This window comes from Amblyomma americanum, chromosome 9 (genome assembly GCF_052857255.1).
Source record: "Amblyomma americanum isolate KBUSLIRL-KWMA chromosome 9, ASM5285725v1, whole genome shotgun sequence".
Classification (NCBI taxonomy): domain Eukaryota; kingdom Metazoa; phylum Arthropoda; class Arachnida; order Ixodida; family Ixodidae; genus Amblyomma; species Amblyomma americanum.
The window spans coordinates 94433091-94457815 of NC_135505.1; the positions used below are offsets into that span (position 1 = coordinate 94433091).

The 24725-nt window shown below is 43.2% G+C and overlaps 1 protein-coding gene across 1 annotated transcript; it reads right to left on the bottom strand.

Moving 5' to 3' along the window:
• Nucleotides 1-20091: 20091 nt before the first annotated feature.
• LOC144103517 (uncharacterized) lies at nt 20092-23440 on the bottom strand. Its single transcript, XM_077636215.1, has 4 exons — nt 23077-23440; nt 22316-22477; nt 21814-22087; nt 20092-20106 (listed from the first exon to the last, which is right to left on the bottom strand). Exons 1-4 carry the CDS (start codon nt 23256-23258, stop codon nt 20092-20094), a joined length of 633 nt encoding a protein of 210 aa, XP_077492341.1. The 5' UTR covers nt 23259-23440.
• Nucleotides 23441-24725: the final 1285 nt, after the last annotated feature.

Genomic DNA, 24725 nt, shown 5'->3' on the forward strand with positions numbered 1-24725 from the left:
CCTGAGAATCCTAAAGCAACAAGCTGAATACATCAATACGATGACAGCAGAGAGAGAATTAAGGGGAGTCCTGCTCCGCGGAGCAGGTCTTTGATCCCCCTTGGTAAACCTTACGGTTTATGGGGGTTTAACATCCCAAAGCGGCTCAGGCTATGAGGGCCTCCGTAGTGAAGAGTTCGGAAATTTCGGCCACCTTGGGTCCTTTAACCTGGACTGGCATCACACAGCACAGGGGTGTGTAGAATTTCGCCTTCTTCGAAATTCGGCCGCCGGTGCTGGGATTGAACACGCGTCTTTCGTGTGAACAGCCTTGCGCCATAGCCACTTAGTCACCGTGGAGGCCCGTTTGATAAAGCAAGCATCTTAAGTAGAACTGTTCCTTCCATGACAAATTGTGAAAAAAAATTTGAATATTTTGGATATAAATGAAGCAAAATTGCGACAGTCGCGTGTAGCATCCAAAAGCTTAAGTGAGGAGTCTCGTGTACCTTGCGTGCTACGAAGACAACTGAAAGAATGGCATGGGGCTAACTTCACTTGGTAACTTGTTTCATCATTCGTGGCATGCCCGCTGGAAGTTTTGCTATCGTGCCAATAAATTCTACTGGCCTGTGTCGGTGACCTGTGTTTAGGAGGCACGCGTATAGCAGCGAACTGAAGTTTTATTTTCGGACAGCTGCACGTCAGTGGCCGGAGATTTTGTCTCCTGTAAAAAGAACGTTGTGCTGTGGAGGTTCGGTGAAAGGGCCCGAACATTTTACTAATTGAAATAAAAAAGGAGCAATGGCAAGCTTAAAATTTTTAGTGAAACTAAAGCTTTATAAATGTAAAAGCGTGTTTTCAGGATGTTATTAATGTTATTAGGAATGCTGAAGGCTGTAACCTTTTGTTTAAAAGAAGAGAGTAAAGTTCAACTCACAACAAGTAGAGAGAATTTGACCCCAATCAGTAGCGAAATATGCGCCTTGACCTTGAATTTACGTGCTATGTAAATATCAACGAGCGCAGTTTATAAGCGGCCGCATGTCTATGCCTCAGCACACATATCCAGCCATCGCCAGCCCAGGTGACGACCACTATGCGTAGCCATACATTCCTGGTGTTATTTCTGGTGTTTTGCTGCGCCGTGCTCCTGGTGGAGGGCCAGAGGAACAGAGGTACGTATCAAGCAATTTAGGTAATTTGCAAATGTCCTTCGCAAGTTGTCGCCATTTGATTTCTTTCTGAATTAACTCAGGCACTTCGAGTTGTTACTCTGAAACATGGACAAAAACTGCATAGCTATATCTGTAGAGATCAGGATAAAAATCGCTATACAGTCGGCACCTATGTGCAAAATATCTACTCTACTGCCGCCGTGATGGCTCATTGGTAATTGTTCTCGGCTACTGACCTAAAAACGCTGGTTCTTTCCCGGCCACTGCAGTCTCGTGTCGATGGTGACGAAATACTAGAGGCCCATGTGCTTTGCGAAGTCAGCAGATGCTAATAAATTAGAGGTGATAGTAATTACCTGGAACCCTGTACCACCGCGCCCCTAATTGCCCGAGGGACGTTAAACCCTATAGAACCTAAGCACAAATTCTGTAGTGAATTCGACGCACATCAAAGTATTTGTGCATGCAAAGCTCAGCCTCCTAATGTGTGACAAATTTCTCTTTTGCTGAAGTAAAAAAATTGAGCAATACTTTACGGTATTGGTATGCGGTTGGATGAGCAGCGCCGTTTTTAGGATTGATACGTTTTGTGTTACATTTTTCTCGTATACTGAATGCTACAATGTAGCGCAAAACACTTCAGCTCAAGCATTTTTTCTATAAAAGGAAAAGGCTGCCGCGCTTGACACTTCGTATTATAATAATTGTTTGTGCATATATTGTTTCAGTCCTGATATGAAGAACGAAAATATTCAAGTCGACACATTCAAATAGCGCTAGTATGTGCAGCTAACGTGTTTGACTTCGTTCGCTGCCATCTAGAGACAATCGCTTGCGGGCTACACGTGCGCACTAATTGTACTTCTTCAAATATGGAATGCATAGACACTGAATAGCTCGCATATTCGTACATGCGTGTAGAGAACGCCAAAATGCCCCAATCCATAGAAATAGTTCTGGAAAGAATTCAGCTCTCTTTCCAACAGTTTTATAAGCGAGTGTAAACTTGTTGTTTTGTATATGAGATTCAGTAAGTCTACTTCAAATCTGATCTTTTTAAAGGCGGAAGACGTATTTAGTCTATGCCTTCAGTATTAAAGCTTAAGCATATATTCACTCTAATGCTTAGTTTCCAGGTTTAATCCGCTATATATTACATTTTTTATAAGTTCTGAAAAACGACCATCGGATCCGCGTAGCAATAAAATGACCCGCTGTACAACTCAATCAAATATTCACTTCTTAGAAAGGTCTGGTAACAAACCCTTTATTACTGCATTCACGTCTGTTTTGAATTAAGAACGCTTATATTCCCGAGAAGTGCAATGGTATATTTGTCTTACTTTTCCAGTATGCTTGCTGTTAGATTGCGGCTTCAGTAACGTTTTGATGTATGTAGGGTTGATTTGCCTTCATTTGTCTTTTCTTCTGAGCATTTAGCTATGACAGCTAATATTTGTAGCAGAGATAATAATTATAATAATGGCTGGTTTTTTGTGGGGGCAATCAAATGGCGCAGTATCTGTCTCATATATCGTTGGACACCTGAACCACGCCGCAAGGGGAGGGATAAAGGAGAGAGTGAAAGAACGAAGGAAGAGAGAGATGCCGTAGTGGACGGCTCCAGAATAATTTAGACCACATGGGGATCTTTAACGTGCGCTGACATCGCAAAGCACACGGGCGCCTCAGCGTTCTGCCTCCATAAAAACGCAGCCGCCGCGGTCGGGTTTGAACCCGGGATCTTCGGATCAGTAGCCGAGCGCCCTAGTTACTGAGCCACCGTGGCGGGTGTAGCAGAGATCCAAAGCGCGCTATTTTTATCAGCTATGGCATTGCAATTTCAGCTGAATACTGAAGCCTTGTATGTGCAATAACCGCTGAGTTAAACTATAAATACCTGGCTCTTACGACGATGTCAGTTTTCGCTCCATTAAATCTTATAGGTGCTATATTTTCTACGTTAGACGCCACTCTTTATTACAAAATAATAAGGTCTGAATAAACCGCGTTCTGAGATGATAGTGAATTTAGAATGATGTTAGGAAGGAAGAAAACGACCTGTTAAGTACGTTAAGTTGAAAAAAAGGTCATCAGAAGAAACTTCAGCCTGTAAACGGACACTTCATATGCGCCGAGCGGAAATAAAACTCGTACAGTTGAGAGAGAGATGAGAAGAAACGAAGACATGAAATAATGGCCAAAAATAGCGAGATGAAAGAAGTACTTATCAAGCCGAAAAAGTCTACACTCGGAGAAATGAGAAATTTAAACGTAACAACGCGAGTATAAACAGTTGCTCCAGTATACACGCAGTATTAATCATGTGTGGCCAGATCGCGGGAAAACAAAGATCAGAAATATTATTCCAGCACTGTCGACACACGCATCGCGCTGTAGCGATTCTGAGGCACATCAGTAGGAGAGCGGGTCGTACAATTGACGTGCAAACGCGGGAGATCTGCATGGTATTGACAGAAAAGAGAGCTAGTTTTGGCGAACAGGGCGCATTCAGCTAGCGTAACATCTGCCAGAATTTTTTTTTATCGCTGGCGCTCGCCATCCACCGCAAAGGGGTGGTGACTTGGAGTTGTTTCTAGGCCAATGATTTCTTCCGTGCTTTCGTTGCCTACGAAGCTGCTTGGAGAAGACAATGCATGGACACGATTCGCAAAACCTCCTTGCGCGAGGCTCTCGGCGAATCCTCGAAAAGCGCATAGTGGCGGTAATAAACGGCCACTAATCTGCCTACGGCTCCGCACAACGAGAGTGCGGGCCTTCTGTATGGGAAGAGGCAGCGATGGAGTTGTGGTAAAGAATGCACAAACCGATTTCAATGCTTATTAGCACCGCCGCTGCTGACAAGCCAAGACGCGCAGTACATTTTCGTGTAAGGCTTGCAGGTGTTTAGGACCGCAGTAACATAAAGAGAGGCATTCTTGATTGAGATCGAGACGTCTATGTACACGATGATGCGGTCACTGAGTTCCTAATATTTTACTGTCTGGTCCACTCAGCTGCCGGGTAGCGGAAATAAACGTGCTCTACTTCTTTAGAAGCCGCTATGAGACAACATCGATTTTCTCTTTGTATTTGCAAGGCTTTTTATGTCTTCTTTTTGTCTTGACGATCTCCTACCATAGCAACTGCAAAAACCAGCCAGCTTATCATTATACAAGGGCAATAAACCCTTCTCTCTAAATTTTGAAGAAAAATGAATGTAGCCCGGTACATAAACTGTAGCAGCTGCTTTGCGTAGACGTTAGCATTTTGTGACACCGAAATCCGCCTCTGACATCAAGGATGGGTACGAAAAGATAACTGAGAAATCTGGTTGAGAATATAATGAAATAAAATGACCAGGCAAAAGACACAGTGGTGTCGATGATGCCGCTACTAGCGTTTGACTGGGTATAAGGAAGATGAATGCAAAAACCGATTCTTTCGCTTTGACTTTCAGCCAGACAAGGATGCAATATTCTTCCCGACAGCCCGAGGTGTCAAAAACTTCCAAGAAAAGGTACGCATATTTTGCGTCCCTGTTCACTCAAAATATGGCTATGTTACCTCAGCACGGATGGTACAAGGAGGAATTAGACCTGTATTTTTTACCGTCTGGTTGTAGTCAAGCTCAATAAATTTATTGACCAATTCATGGCACGCCTAGAATAGCGTACTGCAGTACTTCATAAGTTCTGCCCCGTGTTTCTTCGCATAAGCATGCGTTCTATTACATAATTTATGGGCCCGTTTCCTGAGTTTAGCATCTTTGTAGTGGTAGCAGCAGCACGTGGCTTAACCGGAGTGTGGTTGTGACGCCAGGCACTCGGAGGATGTTTACCGTGGAAGGAAATGAGAAAGACAACAGCAGTGGAGGAGTGCGGAACAATAGAGTGGCTTCGACTGCAATCACTGAGGGCTGTTGAGTGTACCAGGCGGAGGACGCCGCGAAACTGTACGAGTGGACCGGAACGGAACTTATTGTAGAAGGTATAAGGTATTGTAAAACCGCGGCAATGATTAACTGTAAGGTGGCTGCCGTGGAAAAAGGAGGCTATGGGGAGAGAAAGGAGTTGGCGACCACGAGGTTCATGCCGAAAAGTGTTTATCGTAAAAGAAAGAGACAGACAATAACAAACGCGCCGTAATTTAGCAGGGCATGTATGTGGTGGCAGGAGCATTGCAGCAAACAAAAAAATAATGAATGAGGTCTCTGCACATCAGGGTCTTTGCATAGATTTTTGTCATGTTACCTGTCTGCCTTGAAGCTGATATCGTTTGGTTGCTCAGTTGGTAACACTGAAAAGATCAAAGAATTTTTTACTGCCTAGGTGGGTTGAAGGATTATATTTTCACCGCGCATTAGGTGAAAAATTTGGCCTGCCCGTCCACACATGGGAGAATAAAATGCACTAAAGAAAAGCACGGTAGAAACTGAGATCGGTACCTATGCACCTTAGATCACGGGCTAACGTCTCTCTCCTTTCCCAGGTCTCTTTATAACATATTATTTGTTGCGATAGGTTTATGGCTATTATGTATTTAAAAAGGCTTTGCTAATCAGAGTGAAGTTTATATGAAAACAAGGAAAGGCAAGGTTGAACAATTTTAGAATTGAAATGACTAAACGATTAAAAATATTTTTATGCAGCAATATTGCATCTACCTCGAAACATGAGACACCCAAATAAGCATTAGAATAGGCGAAGAACTAAGCACATCACCAAGAAGGAGTGCGACCCCTTGTGAAGTGTGTGTTGGGAAACACTCCTCAGACAGGCGGAATCAATCGGCCGAAGTGATATTTTGTTGAAAATACAGAATAACTAGAGCAGTTGATTAAGCGAATAATGTGTGAGCTTTACAGCCCAAAAAGCAATAACATTTATAGGTGTTCATCAACATATTAAAACACAATAAAGGGTACTAAGCTATCAAAGAATAAAACCAACATAAAAAATGCGATTTTTTAAATACCTGCTCGAAGGCATCGGAGAACAAATTTTCTGCTTACAGTTTATTTATTTATTTATTTATTTATTTATTTATTTATTTACTTATTTATTTATTTATTTATTGTGTTTACCCTCAGGGCCAGAGACATTACAGAGGGGAGTGGTTACAAAAATAAAAAGAAGCAACATACAAAGCAGCTAAGAAATTAGTAATACAGAAATGATGGCTCCTAGTCATGCAATATTATATAATGGGTTATTGATATGCTGAGTATTAGAATATAATATAGTACATACATTGCATCAATGCAATAAAAAACACACACATTTTGTTAGTGCAACAAAGAGAGTCAGATGGCCAACTTATACAATGTTATACAATATAAGACTACGTACAGTGCAGCAATACAGTGAAAAAAATAGGCAGTACAACAAGTAAAAAGAATAAAAGAATCAGATGCTCCTACTTACGGAGTGTTCTCTAATGCGGTCTTAAAGTGTTTGTTGTCAGCAATGGTAGCGGTTGATGCGGGAAGGTGGTTCCACTCCACAGCTGTGCGCGGAAGCAATGACTGAAACATGTCATTTGTTTTGCACTATGGAATTCCGACTTTTTTACTGTGATCTAACCTTGATGAAATGTATTGGAGAGGTGAGATCAGTTTGTCGCGAAGGGAGGGATGATGAAATATCCTGTGAAAAAGTGAATCTAAGGGCTTTACGGCGAGATGTTAACGATGGCAAGGTAAGATTTAGTTTTCATTTCAGAAATGCCGGCAGTTCGGTTATAATTGAAAAGAATAAAACGAGCAGAATTGTTTTGTACAATTTCTAATGAGTGCATTAGGTTTTGTTGAAAGGGATCCCAAACTGCTGCAGCATACTCGAGCTTTGAGCGGATCAGTGACTTATTGGTAAAGCAATGTTCATTCTTCCCAGAGCATTATAGTCATATTTTTCTCTATTCCTGGAATTTTGACAACCACAAATTTGTAAACTAATTGTATGCACCCAATAAAATCAGAATAAAAGTAATGAAATATAGGGTGACATAGAAGAGGAAATTATGCGAAGCACCATGAATGGAGTGCTTACTTTGAACCGAAGCCGCGCATATTCTCGAGCAAAATATATTTCAGGCGCACGTGAGCTACCAAAAAAAAATAGAAATGGCGGCCACACGGGAGGTCAAAATATTTGCTGGCTTGCTTAACACATTCAAAAATTTTAAAAAATCAATGGCAATTTTCTACAAACTTGTGTACATCAAGTCTTTTTGCCTTCATGGCAAAACCCTCCTTCTAAAAACAGCGGTCTTTTGATTTAAAGACTGTATTTAAAAATAACTATTTAAAGGGGTTGCAATGCATTAGGAATGTGCGAACATTATTCTTTTTCTCTTTCGTTGCTAATTTTTGGAACCCTGCGTTGGAAGCTTGTATTGATCTCGATCCAGCCTTTTGTAGTAAATTGAACTTTTGGCAGCCATTTTTCTGTGTCAGCCGATTGTCTACAGCTTGAACTATACGCATCAGACATCCTTAATTAAAATTCTCAGTTAGGAAAACAAATTTTTGGTGCACGCAAAGATGTACAAGAAAATTCTCCTTCCGAAATACTACCTTTCACATTTAATTTAGGCACAACGTTGTTTCCGACCCGTGTATAAACTTTTACTAATATGCAAAATATATAGCATCGCTTATTTTACTCTTTTTTGCCTCACTCTACCCGTAGGTTGCCACTGCCCAAAGAATTTAGGCACTCCCGGCTACATACGAAGAGAGCGCTGGTACTACAACAAAGACACGAGAACATGCGAACAATTTGCGTGGTCCACTCAAGGTGGAAATTGCAACAACTTCCCATCGTTTGAGGACTGTTACACGACGTGTTCAAATTACTGATGATGAAATAAATAAAACACACCAGGTTTATGAATTGAGTGTATTTATACTGATTCATTGTTTTGAACAACTTAAGGCATAAAACTTTGCTGGTTTGGTCTTAATATAGACAAGACAAAGCAAAAGCGCTACAGGACAGGCACGAAGAGAGAGAAGACAACACAAACGCTAGTATCAACTGAGCTTACTCACAGAAAACCGCATTTTTTTGCAGGAAGCGATCATATGCCTACAAATTATCATCAACCAAAACATATGCGTGACGCCACCTTCCGTTTCTAGAAGATCCCCTCGCTGCCAGAAAGATAAACAAACATTCGGTTTGATCACACACGAGTGCCTTTCCATATGCGTAAGATAACCTACAAGTATCTCTCTATCTTTCAAGTCCGAATTTGCAGAAGCAACAGAAGTCCGCTCTGAAAATAGGAAGCATTGATTTTCGTTTTGTAGAAATTGTTTGCAATTTGCCGCGATGTCTCCAGATCTTTATATTGCCGTTACAGCCGCCTTGTGCAACATCAGCAGAACGTTGACACACCGGCTAGGTTGGCCCATGTATTCTCCTTACGTTATTACAATTCTGCAGGCTACATAAGTGTGGCATGCCAAATACAGCTTTCTGTTAATTATGGGGCAGGGAAGTATTGCGTTGGTGGCATCATGAAGAACTTTGGAGAGTTTGCCGAATTGGTCGGTGCAGTAATCGCCACAGTTTTAAGGCGATGCTTCGGTCGGTGAACATAGGGAAGTGCCGTGTTTCTAGACTGCTCTTTATCTGGTCGACCAGCCGTCTGCGTCTGTTACCCAGATTTTATCTTCTTGATACCGATTCCATTTAAAGCGCTGCACTTGTCATGTGAATAACCTTACCCGGGCAGGTCTTTGGTTTAAGGACGTTGGTCGAACAGTGCAGGAAGAAATAATGATTTTTTGCGGACATGCCTTGGGCTTTTTTGCGTGATGGTAAAACTCAACAGAGAGTTATAACGCGGTGGCTTAATGGGTTATGGCTAGCATATGAAGAATCGACTATTATCTACATTCTTACTTCGCTGACAGTCTTGATACCACTCCTGGAATACTGGTGCAGTGGTTAGATGATGCGTTACTGCCCTGCGATGGTAGGCACGGCCCCCGGCGCGCTTTGTGCGAACCAGGTTGCTGTCACCGAGCAATTTCTCCCAAACAATCATTAATTTTCTTGCCGTGGTGCACACTCTGCTCAGAATCCGGTGGCCAGGTTGTGAAGACACCACAAGTTCACAAGACGTAGGTGACCCACCTACCTGCAGCGTTCTTTTTGAGGAGATTTTTAGTGGATTTTTCGCACTAGGTCGGCGACGCCGATGACTCCGACTCCGGATTTCCTGCGACAAAAGCTCCTTTACGCTGTTGCGTTAAAAGGCACTTTCGGAAACTTATCATGTGAGCACAGCATTCCGCTTCTGTGCCGCAAATACCCCCGAAGGCCTCGCGACCATCTCATTATTTATGAAATCAAAAGTAGGAGTTCTATCGCGTACCGCATATGTAACCAAGGTGATTTGTGTTCCAATAACATGCACTGTATTGTATTCATCATTTTGTTTTATCGTAAGTAACCCACTCACCTCTGTATTCTCTCTGGAACAGATGGTACATTGAATAAATAAAGAAATTTAAAAGAAGGAACTTTGAGAAATTCTTGCGTCTTATCCATTAATGCTCCAGTATATCAAGGCTTATAAATGGGCCACAGGTCTTATATTGTTTGAGTAGCCCCTCTGGTGAAAATTATTTTCTGGAGAGCAAGATCTTAAAATCCACCTATTTCAGAAACGTCTATCGCAATATTAGGAACCAAAGTTTTCGTCAACCAGGTCGTTTTGCGCCATGGCACACCAGAAGTTATCCCGAACTGGGGAATAGCATTTACGGCATAGCTTGCTCAAGGCATTATGAACCACAGCCACATAAGCCACCGGGGAGCCACTGTATACTATGCATTGGCTGACACACAGAGCGTCGGATCAAAACCTTCGCAGACATACACCGATGTATATGGACGCCGAAACCAACACCTCACATACCATCCTCCCTTATGTACTCTTTGCGACCAACACTGCTGTGTCAGAGACTACCCAGAAACCAGTGTTTAGGCAAGTCTATGGCAGGAACGCAACCACCATGATGGAGGTGATGTTTCTAAAGATCATCGCAAATGAAGAAATTGTCGAACTTGCCACATACCTCAAGCGCGCACACGAAACCGTAGGCTTGCACAGCTACGGATCAAGGACCAACAGTACACCGACACTGCACGAATACAATCCCCTCGAGCGTATGCAGGTATGGAAGCACATTAGCCTTCATGGGCTCAAATAAAATATTTCGCGCCGCCACTTCAGCCCGGTCGCGATTCTTCATGAAATAAGAGGCCTTCACCACGAGGGTATCTTCGATGAAGTTACGGCATATCAAAGTCGCCGTTCACGCATACAGGTTGTTCATTTTGTGCACCTGAAGCCTTGGCAAGGATCATAGCAGAAGAAACATGTTGGTTTGCGTTATCAGTGATTTAACGCAAAGCAATAAGGCATCCTCTGTGCCAAAAATATGGCGCCGTCGGCATACTAGAGCGCTACTTTGTAACTTGCACCAGCGGAGAATGAAACGAAGGCAACACATGGTATTTATCAATTGAGAGACGTGGCCTCACGAAAATTTGGGCCAATTTTGTCGTCACTTTGCAGCCTCGTAGCGCGCGCCCACCGGGGTTTGGAGCGGCGTGGAATTCCTCCGCAGCCTATACTGCTGCTGAAATCGCCAGTCGTGTGGTCTTTAAAACGATTCTACGCCGCAAGTGAGCACTAGGTGGGGGCTTCATTGTGCTTTACGAGGTTCCAACACTGAAAGACGAGACGCAGTAAAGAACATAGATGCCATACTTCAAACTTTTTTGGTATTGGCGAGGCGGCCGCAAAGCTTGCACCATGATGTTCAACTGCCGGCTTTTTGTGCAGATTCACGGCTGCTCTGTGGACCCTCTCACCATCATCATCATGTATTTTGCCTTATTTCATGTATTTACTTCATGTATTGACATCATCATGTATTTACTTTACAAGATTATAGCAGTGAGGGTAGACATCAAACATACAAGCATAATGTCACGGTGTTGGTGGCAAGTCGGGCAGCTTGGCGGCACGTCTTTCAGGAGGGGAAACTTCGAAATTCACCCTTCAATCCGTGCGCCACCAGCCTCAGTCTTCTTGCCCGATCGCCACCTGGCATTCCTCTCCTCTTAAAAAAGCCGCACGAGAAGACCGCGCAGAACACAAGCGAACTCAATCACACACACAATCTCACACGAAAGGTTCCAAGAGTCTGGGGGGGGGGGGGGGGGGGGTGTCACCACACAAAATACGGCTTTATGCATATAACATGGGCAATTTCTGGGTGATGTAGTCGACGTCGCATAAAAAGGATACTACTGCGCGAATTAGACACGACAGGAGAACAGGAACAAACACGACAACAGAGGCGCAGATTTCGAACTGTTTATTCGAGACCGAAAGGCAAACGCTATATAAGGAATGAACCTTGGCGCATAACCATCATTGTCATTCACACAAGTCCTGATTAAAATCTAGACCACATTATGAAATTGTTAAGTTGCAGAAGGGCCGATAAACCACTGAGCACTCAGCCAACATGTCCCCAGACACTGTATGCCAAGAAAATGAAAGTAAGGAACCTAACAATATGGGGTTGCATAATTTTTCTAGAATAAAAAAAGCTTCAGCCAGCAAGCTCAACGTTTTCGCGCAGCTGGTTATCCGCCCCACCTCATCACCGCACCGTGTGAAAGCCTATTACAGTAGCTTAAATGCCGTAAAAAGAATGAAAAATACAAGGAAAAGCCACTGCAGGTGATGCCTTGCATACACCGGGTTATCCCAAAACATCAAAAAAGTGCCGAAGATGGTTTTTTCGGCACCGATCAAGCTGAGCCGCGTGTGCGCTTTGCTGTTGACTGAAAAGAGAACTAGGCCGCAATGCTATATCAATCACGAGAAGAAGTTCCCAAAGTGCGACTCGGGCCTTGTTTACAAAATTCCCCTCACATGCGGTAGAGTTTACATAGGGCAGACTGGTAGGTGCTTCAATGAACGGGCACGCAAACATAAATTGGCAGTGAAGAACAATATGGGAGGTCATCGGGCACATCATTGTAAGAACTTTAAAGGGAAGGTTAAGGGCAAGAATAAAGTACCTTGCAAGCCAGTTTTGCGCAACACTAACTTTTTGTTTAAATCGAGAGATAAGACAAAAACGGAGGTGGTTGAAGCCTATCACATTGTAAAAAATGGTGAAATATGTCAGCACTTCGTCTATTTCGCTTTCACTGAGTTTATCGCGATTTTAGAAGGCCACATATATATGTTTCATTTCTGTCCTAATCTTGTTCTTGGATGTATGTACCCCAATTAAGGCCGGAAATGAAGTTTTTTAGGTCTTATTTTCACCTTTTATGCCACACCATGATTTGGTCTCGTTTCGATATTTCTTTACTCTTGTTGTCTGTTGGCTCACCTGCATTGTCATTTCGCGTTTTTTTATCCTCTTTACTCGGGTTGATTGTTAGGTTCCTTACTTTTTTTCATTTTCTTGACATGGAGTGTCTGGGGACATGCTGACTGAGTGCTCTGTGGTTTATCGGCCCTTCTGCAACGTAACAATTTGACAAATGTGGTCTAGATTTTAATGAGGACTTGTGTGAATGACAATGATGATTATGCGTCAAGGTGCATCCCATATATAGTGTTTGCCTTTCGGTCTCGAATAAACAGTGCGAAGTCTGCGCCTGTGTTGACGTGTTTTTTCCTGTTCTCCGGTCGTGTCTAATTCCTGCAGAACTAATGTTTTTTTCGTCAATGAACCAACTAGCCCGCAAGAACGTTCTACTTCTTTACATTTCTTCCACCCAGGGCTCTGTTTTGTGTGCCCAAAGGAAGAGCGATACTGTGTTGACGTGAGTGAACCTAATCGCTGTGACCACCTGTCAGTCCAATGTCCTGGCGTACTGCTTGAAACGCAAGATAGTGCCGCCGCAAGTACGAGTCTTCTTCGGACAACTGTAACCATCATCGGGCCACGTAAGGAGGATATGTGAGGGGTAGAAATCAGAGTGCTGGAGACATGTGAAGATTTTATTTTGACTGGCTGCAGGCTTCACTTCAACTGGAGTTTGATGCTATCGTCGCAGCTACCAGGTACGCGGAGTACAGAAGGCTGTCAGCGAATGCCACAGAATTCCTCTGGCAGCAAGCGAGACGGGTCCTTGCACAAAGGCCTCGCGGCTCTCAGGCTGATAACAGGGTCACCGTCCTTGATGGTGTTGTGCTACCTAGAGACGTACAGAGGATCCCAGAAAAATGCCCCAAGTTCTCTTAGCAGCCTCCCGTCAAGCGCTCTCAGCTGGTTGTGGTCGTGGGACAAGTCGGGCAGCGTGTTCCTGAAATTCATCGAGAACGAGTCATCGGCAACGAAATGGACTGCCATCAGCGCTATGTAAGTCACCTACCTCCTAAAAAATCTCCTATAAAAAAAGTAGTCATCTATTTAAAAGAAAATGGCCCGACCATCATCTAGACGGACAAAGAAAGCGGATTTGTCGTCTTACCTGTCGGATCGTTCGACAAAAATGCCACGGAAGCAATGACAAAAAACTTCAAACCAGCAAAATTCATTCCAAAGAAACAAGAAGGGTTTGCACTCAAGATACTTCCGAGCATGAATCATGAAACTTAAGCCAAGAAAATAAAGAAGAAAGAAGCTGGTAGCCTGCATGTATTCTTCAGTGGGAAAACCCATAAACCGGAGTATCCTCTAAGAGCCATCGTTTCCAAAAAAGAAAAACGGCAAAGGATGATTTGGGACAACCTACAGCGTAATCTGGAAATGACAGTTGGAAAAGACCCGTTTCTCGTTCTGAGCCCAAGTGAAGTGGTGGCATACATGAACCAAAGCTTGCTGAAAGCCACTACTGGTTTCTCTATTGACATTCAATACCTTTTTTATTCTGTACTACATGATGCCTTCTTTGATGCAATCCGCCAAAAAGTACAAGAAAGTCGGGAAATAGGTTTTCAGAATAAGGCACGGGTCAGCAGGGAATATTTTCTTGAGTTGTTAAAATTTTACCTTAGATCCACTGTCATTGAATTTAAACCCAAACACTTTATCCAGAAAGCCAGAATTTGCATAGGATCGTCTGTAGCCTCTGTCCTATGTGATATTTACCTGTCAGCGGTACACCAGCGCATTCACGAATGATTGTCCAGTGACAAGGTTTTGCGTGTTTTCCGTTAGGTTGATGATTGCTTTGTTACACTTAACTTGTCCCCAGAAGATTACCTTGGTGAGGTGGTGACTGACATTTTAGGGTTATGTGACACCTCCTCCCTGGGATTAACATTCACCCACGAATTAGCTGACGACAGCAGACTGCAGTACCTTGATCTTACACTCGAATTCGGCTCTAAACACATCTGCTGGTCATACATTCTGAGAACCTAAAAGAACCCACTGCCTTTTGGAAGCGCACATTCTAAGCTCGTAAAACGTGCCAACGTAATCTTAGCCTGCCAATCTGGGGTAGAAAAATCATGCAACCACAAATAAGAAGAAGGCATTAGCCAGCAAGTTCAACGTTTTCGTGCAAGTGGTTATCCGCCCCACCGCAGCGCGTGAAAGCTTATTACAGAAGTTTAAAGACCGTAAAAAGAATGAAAAAGACAAGGAAAAGCCACTGCAGGATATGCCTTACGTATACCGGGTATCCCACAAGATCAAAATGTGGCGATTTTTCGACACCGATCAAGCTGAGCAGCGTGTGCCCTTTGCTGTCGACAGAAAAGAGAACCAGGGCGCAATGCTATATCAATCACGAAAAGAAGTTCACAAAGTGCAATTCGGGCCTTGTTAACAAAATTCCCCTCACATGCGGTAGAGTTAACATTAGGCAGACTGGTCGGTGTTTCAATGAACAGGCGCACGGGCATAACCTGGAAGTGAAGAACAATATGGGAAGTCTTCTGGCACATCATTGTAAGAACTGTAAATGGAAGTGTAAGGGAGAGAATAACGTGCCTTGCAAACCAGCTTTTCGCCACACTAACTTTTTCTTTAAATCGAGAGATAAGATGGAAAGGGAGCTGGTTGAAGCCTATGACAATGTCCAAAATGGTTACAGATATGTCAGCACTCCGTCTGTTTCGCTTTCACTTAGTTAAATTGCGTTTTTAGAAGGCTACATATATTTTTTTCATTTTTGCCTGAATTTTGTTCCTATTTGTATGCATCTCAAGGCCGGAAATGTAGTTTAATCAGGTTTTATGCTCCCCTTTAAACTTGCTCTATCTTGCCGTCCATGTCATGCTTGTTTCCATAACTCATTCCACTCTTTTAGCTGGTTTTAATTTTCACCTTTACTCGTGTTCTTTGTTTCCATACTCTCATGCCGGTTTTTCCAAATGTCACACCATTATTTTGTCTCGTGTCCATAGTTTTTTACTCTTGTTGTCTGTTGGATCACCTGTATTGTCATTTGGCGTATTTTTCACCCTCCTTACTCAGATTGATTGTTAGTGTTAGGTTCCTTCCTTTCTGTCATTTCTTTACATGGAGTGTCTGGGGACACGCTGACTGAGTGCTCTGTGATTTATGGGCCCTTCTGAAACGTAACAATTTGATAAATGTGGTCTAGATTTTAATCAGGACTTGTGTGAATGACAATGATGATTCTTCTTCTTCATCTTCTGTTGATGTTGGAAGAATGGAAAGTGGGAAGGCACGGGCTTGTCTACTGGAGCCTCCACGCCCACTGCCTCGTGTCATAGAAGGAGGTAGGGGACGGGAAGAAGATTGAAAGGAGAGGGTAGGCGCGCAGCCAATGATCATGCCAGCTTACATGTGCTGCCCCCTCAGGCCTAGAGGCAGCCAGAGATTCCGGTGGCCTTCAGGAAGGAGAGGAGGTGCCGGAAGGTCAATGATGGTTATGCACCAAGGTTCATCCCTTACAGGGAACCGCGGCGTCGCAGAGTGGCGGTACTGCTCCTGACAGAAAGCGCCATCTCCGACAGAAAAAGAGAAACTGGGGGCATCCGCGGTGGCGCGCGCCCTTTGAGCCGCGTCGCTCCCGCTCGCTTCCGTGCACGCGCCGAGCTCACGCCGCGCCAATATGTATCGTATGAAGTGCGGCTACAAAAAGGTCGCTCAGCTTGACAGCTACTTCCAAAAAACAAACTTGAATAAAGGTCAAAAGCTAATTTCACATGTATACTCTGTGGAGCAGAGTATTGACCACGATGGAGCCCGGCTATGTGGCAAATGCACATCGCAAGTGAGCGACCACATCGTGTACGACGTGTACGTCGAGGTAAGTCTGTCATTTTGTTATATGCTCGAACTACCGATAAATGACTCGCAATGATTAGGGGCACTCGATCCATCTCTGCTGGAGAATACGAGGCAGATGCTTTAGTTGCTGGTTGGAAAATTCACTGACGCTTGCGAGGTTGGCTGAATTAAAGCACTGCGAAACTCGGCTTACTGCCGCATAATTTTTTTTATTCGGTTCTCACGTCTGCCTACGAGTTTTGTGGGCTAATCTGCATTACAGGCGTTAAACCTGCGGCGTGAACGCGTAGTTAGCTGCGAGTGATACCCAGCCACGGGTGTCGTGCTTGCGACGCAAGCGCGGAAATGTACAGTGTTGTTAGTTTTATCCACGAGGAAGCCGTTAAGCAAAAAGAAAACTCAATCTGTGTGCGTGAGTGCGCGCGCGCGTGTGAAGAATCGGGCTCGATTATAACCGAAAGATTTTTCACGGAAAGCCAATGCGTGTGATAGGACGGCCGATCAGATGGTTATATAAAGTGATGTAAGATAATGAGACAGTGAATGCGGTAACAGAGCAATTGCGAACAGTAATGCAGCGAAACATGCATGACGAGATGGAGACGTGGCTCTAGCAAAAAGCAATGTCTTGGCGCATCCAACTATAAGCCAGGCCACCCAAAATCTGACGTTGCCTTACATTTACAATTAGTTTGATGGTCTAGCATGTCTGGCTGGTTTGAGAAATACCCAGACAATTTCTTTCTCTCATAGTTGGCGTGGTCAAGCCAGGAGAGGCGGAACCTCCTTGTTCAAGGAGGGAGATGCCCATGCAAAGCTGGCATCACAGCTCATTGCAAGCATGCAGCTGCTATGTGCCTCTATGTAAACCGCTACGAGGAGGAATCATGCACCAGCCAGCCCCAGAAATGGGGAAAGCCGAGTGACAAACCAAAGAAGCGCTTAGAACAAGATGTTTCGGACCTCTTCTCCTGTGAGTAGAATTCGCTGCTTTATTAGATGCTTCAACACTGCAGCCTGAAAATATGCTTTCTGGCCAACTAGTTTAGCTGATCTTTTTTATTTCTATGCATTCAGCATGCCGCCCTTCATAGCTGCTTCCATTTGTTAAGTATGCCATTAACTTGTTTAGTTTTTTTTTCGTCCTTCTTAACAGGCCAGGACACTAGCACTCCAGAAGGAAAGCCTCAAGGCCCAAACATCATATTTAGCTATTTGGGCATAGCATGTTCCCTACGACAAATATTGGAAATAGAAAAGACAAGTGCTGAGGATATGATTTTTGAGGAAGTAGTCAATGAAATTGTTGAACAAGTGACGGCAAAATTGGAGAAAGAAACTCTAAAGGAATTACTACAGCCAATGAAGCACCAACCAGTCTACAGATACCTTGAGGTTCTTGAAAATGAAAAAACCCAAATCAGAAATTTTGCCAGCGAAATAGATGAGAAAAGCGCTGCGAGCTGCGATGAAAAAGTAGTGCTTAAAGAGAACCCATGTGACCTATGCCTTCACACAAGGGGCCAGGCAAACTGCTCACGGTATGTAATGGCAATTCGGCAAATGATAGCAAGCACAACACACATAATGAATGAAATCATGTTTATAATGCTTATAATTTGCAGATGGCAAGAAGAGCGTCACGTGCGAATAAGCAGTACAAAAGCACATGCCATCAGGACAAAAAAGAATGATGACGGATTGCAGAGAGCAGCTGAGCAATTATGCAAGAGATCATCCTACACAAGTGCTGCAATGCAATACGGTATGCTTTCCAGCAGCACATAACTTTATTTAAAAGGAAAACATGCTGTGCTTTGTCATCAAATCACATCATTGTGCTCCCTGTGCCACAGCAGGATTGAATTCTGTCCAATGTCCATAATAATAAAGTCTATGACGTCAAATTGTTTTTTCAGGTATCAAAACAGAAGCAATTGCACGAGATGAGCTGCAACAAAAGCTTGGTATTTGCATTGTACAAGTAAGTTTGCTTGTTGTTTTACCTTGCATGAGTTCCTCCTTGCACGTCAAGTCTTTTATTCCTTAGATCTTTCAAATAAAGTACTAATTAATCCCATTCGTTATTTTTAGACAGGACTCGTCGTGCTTCCAGAGCAACCATGGCTTTGCTGCATCCCAGACGGTATCGCCAAAATTGACAATGAAACTGTGCTCATTGAGATTAAGTGCACATATAAGTTCAGAGATGAACCTTTCATCTTGTATGAAGAAAGGCGCAGCCTGTTGCCTTTCTTAGTTTTCAGTGGGGATGACATTGTATTGAAAACAACACATAGCTACTACACTCAAATCCAAGTGCAAATGTATATAATGAACGTTTACAGGGCCATTCTCTATATTTACAGTGCTAAACACTCAGTGATAGTAAATGTAAACCGGGATGAGGCCTTTCTGTGGAATCTGATTCCAAAGATGGAGTATTTTTATTTTAAGTTTTTAATTCAGTTTTAGTTCTAGATCTCAATACTTTATTTCCTCAGCTGATTCAAGATGCTTCGCTCAAGTTACTTTACATTGCATAACCACCTTCTTTCATCATGCACGCACTGAATTCCTTATCAATTTTGAACACCTATCCGTTTTTTTTAATTCCATTATTATCCAATTATTAAACATACTTAAGAATTTTGTATTCAGAAGTTATCTAATGAAAATGTGTTATGTTATGTGATATTTATTGTCATGAAGCAACTCTGGCTATAACAGGTGCCTTTTGAAAGGACGTGCCATGTTAATTTAATACACCTGGAGATTTTAAGTGTTTGAGCATGAATTTTTGTTCTAATGGTAGCTTTTTCGTTTTTTAGTCCAAGTGCCCCCTAGTCATGACATAGGAAAATTTGCCAGATAAAGCATTAACATATTTCATCCATAATAAAACTGCATTTCAGTATAAAACAGTGAAATGCCTTAAATTTTTTTAGTAAAGCACAAGTAAAACTGAAAAATGTAAGTTATCAATAATATAGCGCTAAAAGTAGCATGCAAAGACCACATGACAAATTAGGGGAAGCGTCAAGCGTTGGTTTCCAAGAGTTTTATGTCCAAAGGACAACAGTCTCAAGCTTTTACTACATTAAATTTCGGTGCATTGTACTGCATTTTTATTGTAAACACATCTGGGCTGACAACCCAGATGTGTAGCACTGTTTATGCTAGTCAGATGCCTAAGTGATCTCATTTAAGTGTAGTCGGGTGTAGCTCATGTGCAATAAATCAGAGTTCTGTGATATGAAGTCATCGTCATTAGCCTGGCTATACTCAAAGCAAGGCAAAGGCCTCTCCCATATTTCTCCAATTAACCTGGTCCTGTGCTAGCTTGCACCCACTTGACCCCTGATTTGCTTCTTTATCTCATCTAATTATCTGCCGCCCCCCGCTACACTTTAGTTCCCTTCAAATTCATGTTGTTACCCTCAGTGACCACCGGTTATCCTTTCTTCGCATTACATGTTCTGCCCATGCCTATTCTTGATTTTGACAAGAATGTCATTAACTGAAGTTTGTCCTGTGACCCACTGTGCATGCTTCCTATCTCTTAACATTACACCTATTATGAGGTGATATCAAGTGATGTTCAATAAACCATATTTCTGTGATACCATTTCAGTGCCATGTACTGGCTTGCATCCATTGCTTTGACTATTTTGCTGCCATCTATGGGAGAATAAAAAGTTAAAAGCACAGATCTGCTGTGCGAAACACATGGTTACCAACACAGAACCTTTCACAACAAAAGTAAGTAAAACAAAAGTCCTCAGTGCTGTGATTAGCATACCCATTTATTGGCTGGGACGCATACAATTGAGTTGTGAACTCACTTGAGTGCTAACATGAACTCTTATGAATGTAATTCATGCAAACTAAGGTATGGACTACATCAAGCAAAGCAGGCCTATTGCTTAATTATTGGAGGTTGCAAATTTACTTAGGCAGCACACACTGAAAATACTTTCTTCATGTGTGGTATCAGGCTAAGTGGTACTCTGTTCCTTAGAATATGAAAAATTTTCAATCTTTGGATTACTCTCTCAACATGGATACATACAGAGGCAATCTTGTAAGCCATGTCCATGTCATCATCAGACATTTAACCACCTGTTGAATTAAAAGGAGGCATGAGTAGCACCGCACCTTTCCCTTCTACCATTGTGCGGATGCTTGGAAATCCTTTATCACTTAAAATTAAATCACCTGGTCTAACAAGCTCCAGAAAGCCAGTCTTGGGTAATGAATGAGTCAGTATGTCGCCCTCCATAAACCTTTGATACGAAGATTATCATACCATTAGGAATTATACCAATTAAGAATTTCAGCGTGCATCCTCCCTTGTAATGTGAATACAAAATATGTTGACAGTCAGGGTTTGAGGGCGCTTCAGTGCGGATCTCGGTACAATCTATTTTTAAGGTGCAGTTCGGGTAGTTTTCTTTAAATGGGGCAGGCAAAGAAAGTTTGATTGCTCTCCTGGAAAGCATGAAGACCCAATTCTTCAGAGCAATGCTTAAAATACCAAGTGTTATCCTAAAGACAGTGGATGCTGTTGAGGGTGCGACACTGAAAATTACTCCTAGTGCACTATATGTTATCCCAAGACGTAGCTTGGCGAGAAACAAGCACAGCCTATCTTCATTTGACATAGTATTGCGCCTGTACTTCGGAGGAGGCAGCAGGTTCAAAAGGAGGCAGAAGACTTGCAGTGTCACTCCACATAAATCTTGCAGTGCTTTTTCTTTTTCCTTTAGAGACTGAAAGCCTTGAAATCCACAGTTTTTCTTCCAGTTTGCCATCCGTACTTGCAACCGGCAGCAGAATAAGCAGAGAACATGGTGCAATTTACAGGCAAATATACTTTAGCAAGAGGACTAACCAATTAAAAATGGTATTTGCATCACCCTGCAACTATCCTCATTCATTCCCAAAAGAAAATAAGCACCACTACTATAAAATAACAAAATGTTACACAGGAAGAAAAATTCACAACAAAGGTAATTGCACTAAAAAGGAAATCCTCTGCTAGCCTTAATAAAATGTAGCTAGAGTTAAGCACAACTGATAAGAGGAAACCGCAGCATAGTCCAACCTTGTCACTCATTTCTGTGTGCACAACTTGAGTAGATGCATCAGTTCCATTTGTCGCAGAAAGAAGTATAGTTAGCTTTCCTTGAGCCACACTCGCTTTGGTTTGGGATGCCCCCCAAAAAAATATGTATAAATGACTATGTTGTATTGCACAGATATGTTCTCAGTGCTACAGGAGAACAGTGTTGAAAGGGCAGTATTAAAAAGCAAATTAATGTTGGATTTGTGTCAGACTTTTTCTATAGACAGAAATATTATCCCATAATTAAAAGGTGTTCTTACAGCATCTCCCTTTGCAATGAAATGACTTTCTCCTGTGCCACACACACTCATTGAAGGATGCGAATCACTTGTGCTGTTTGTCGAAGCCACAGCTGCGCTCATCTCCAGAGGTGCATCACTGAGATCCATCATGTGAATGTCCTGATGTCGACAGTCTGTAATGGAGGTTCCTGGTTTATGCATTGTCGCTTCATCGTCTGTACTTAGTGATGGATTTTCACTTCCTGCACCGAGCTGTCTAGAAGATATTGCCTGGTTGAGACGCCTTTGCCACCTGCATTGAACCAGTAAAAGTAACATATTACTCCCAACCTTAAAAAGGGTGCAGCCAAGCTCATCGTGCAATTAACTGCTATATTTTTATCTCATTGCCCTTTTGAATGCCCTCCCTGTTGCAATCAGTGACAGGATTTAAAGTATGAAATAAAAAAAGCAGAACTCGTTAAAAAACACAATTAAGGCTGCATTTTACACTGGCAGTTTCACATTTTTGATTTGATACCTTTGCGCTCTTTCCCTGTCAGGTGCTTTTTTTCTGTAGATCGGAGGGAAAATGGTAGGGATGTAGGCTGGATGTTGGCTAATGTCACTCTTGCAGTTGCCTACAAAAAGTCTGCTGCAAATTCTTGTGTGCTCCTTAGGCAACCAAACAGTTCCAACAGGGCTACATAAGAAAGAATAGTATTGTCTATTATCAATTGCCAAGGCAAACATAAACACACGCACAGACACAAACGAAATCGAACAAGTTCCGAAGGGAGCAACTCAAATAATTCACGAGCTCCTCGAATATAGCATAATAATAAGTGCAAGTGTGATTCACAGGTTAAAACAGCATATAAATTCACAACAAAACAAAGCAAACTACGGCGTCTATCATATTTCCTGAGGTGGGTTCGGGCGTAGAATTCACAAATCAATCCTTTATTGCAGCAGTTCGTTCCGATGTGATAAAACTGCTCTGACAGCGCCTAACTGTAATCACCTAACAGCGCAATGTTTATTTAAACGCGCTAACATATTCATGTGCGAACTTGTAACAACGTCGGCCACACCTAAAAAAAAACAATACAGGAAATCAAAAGCCACTACGCAATCGCAATCCAACTTTTACATTTGTGCTTGCGAGAACACAACAAGTACCCGTAATCATCAGTGCAGTCGTCGCGTGCATGTTCAGCGTTGACTACCGGCTGGTAACCAAAACGAACACAAAATACAAACCGCCACAGCCGAAAGCACGGCATGGTTGTACGGACTTACCTAACCCTCCTCACTGCGTTGATCCACGCTTGAAGTCTTTCTTTTTCATACCATTTCCCCGGAAATCGGTACAGTTTTACAGGTGGATCAAGTCCCTTGGTGTTTTCCGCACTGTTGTGGCAGCCGACAACACAGCAATACTTCGGGCCCCGCTTCCGCTTAGGTAGGGCCGCTTCTGCCATTGTGCAAATTCCACAACACGCTCGCCGAACAACTGCACAAAACCGGCGGCGCCGCGGCGCCCTGCTCCGCCCAGGACGGCCTCGGAACGCGTGCGCACGCACTTGTCTGCCGCCGCTCAACGGCGCGCACCGGCTGCTTCTCTTCCCAGTAGTTCACGTTCCGCCGCCAGATGGCCAGCAAACTTGAGCCGCGGGTCCCTATAAAGCGTTTGCCTGTCGGGCTCGAATAAACAGTTGGAAGTCTACGCCTCTGTTGTCGTGTTTCTTCCTGTTCTCCTGTTCTTCCTGTGTTTCTTCCTTTTTTCTGCAATGAACCAACTAGCCCGCAAGAACGCTCTACTTAGTCGACATCTTCTCAGCTCTGGAAGTGCCGCGTCCGGGAGCATCTCGAAGCTAACTTGGCTGACACGCCGCAGGACTTTATAAGGACCGAAATAGCGACAAATGAGTTTTTTGGACAAGCCTCGCCGTCGAACAGGTATCCGCACCAAAATCTGGCCGCCGGGATTGTAGAAGACGTCTCTGTTCTGGAGATTGTATTGGAGCGAGTCTTCATCTTGTTGCTATGCGATGTGAATTCGTGCTAGCTGACGAGCCTGCTGGGCTTCTTGGCCAACCTGCTCAGCGTGAGCAGAAAATTGGTCATCAGTTGTGCCTTGGGGATCAATGCATCTTGATTGTGTAATTACAAGGAATGAGCGGGAAGAGGAGGTGTATTTTCTTGTAAAACAGCATGGTAAGAGCACTTTACCACGGAAAGAAGTATAGGAATTAAACCGCCTTTCAAGTTCTAATGAAGACACCCATATTATTTGTTTCCTATATAGTGCGATATAATGATAGCTGTACCTCTTTTGGTTACAAAATACAGCGGGCAACGTCTGCGTATAGCAGGCCTGTTTCCTGCTCGTGCACGACGCCACTAAGGCATACCGCGAGTTGTGCTCTCTTCGGGCGAAAGCTGTGAATACGAATCATGCGCTTTTGGCAGCGATGGAAGGAAGATGTTTTTGCAGGCATCAAGCAGAAAGAATCACCGCAAGTTGCGAAAGTATACTTAAATTCACACCAAATTTGCAACAAGCATGAATTTCGTGATAAGTGCTAAAAATTGTAGGCTGCCGTGTCTGGTTTGCTGAGTGCTTGAACGTTAGAGTGATCTGACTCCTGCATTACCAGAGGCCTTCTGCCGAGCGCTCGCGCATTTAAGCCGCTTCAGAATTGGGTAAAATCCTGGCAGTCGAAACAAGATACTCCAGGTAGCCCATTTGCGGGCGCTTTTCGCTGATCGCATTGTGATAAGCGAAAGACTAACATCATACAGTTAGCACCTTTCTCAGTGCAATCGTCTACGCATAGGCAACAAGAAACCACAAACATTTGCGCCAGTGACTGAGCCATCGCTTCTGTGTTCATTCCTGCAAGACTACTGTGCCTAGCCTGCAGGTGACCGCCATGCCTCGACAT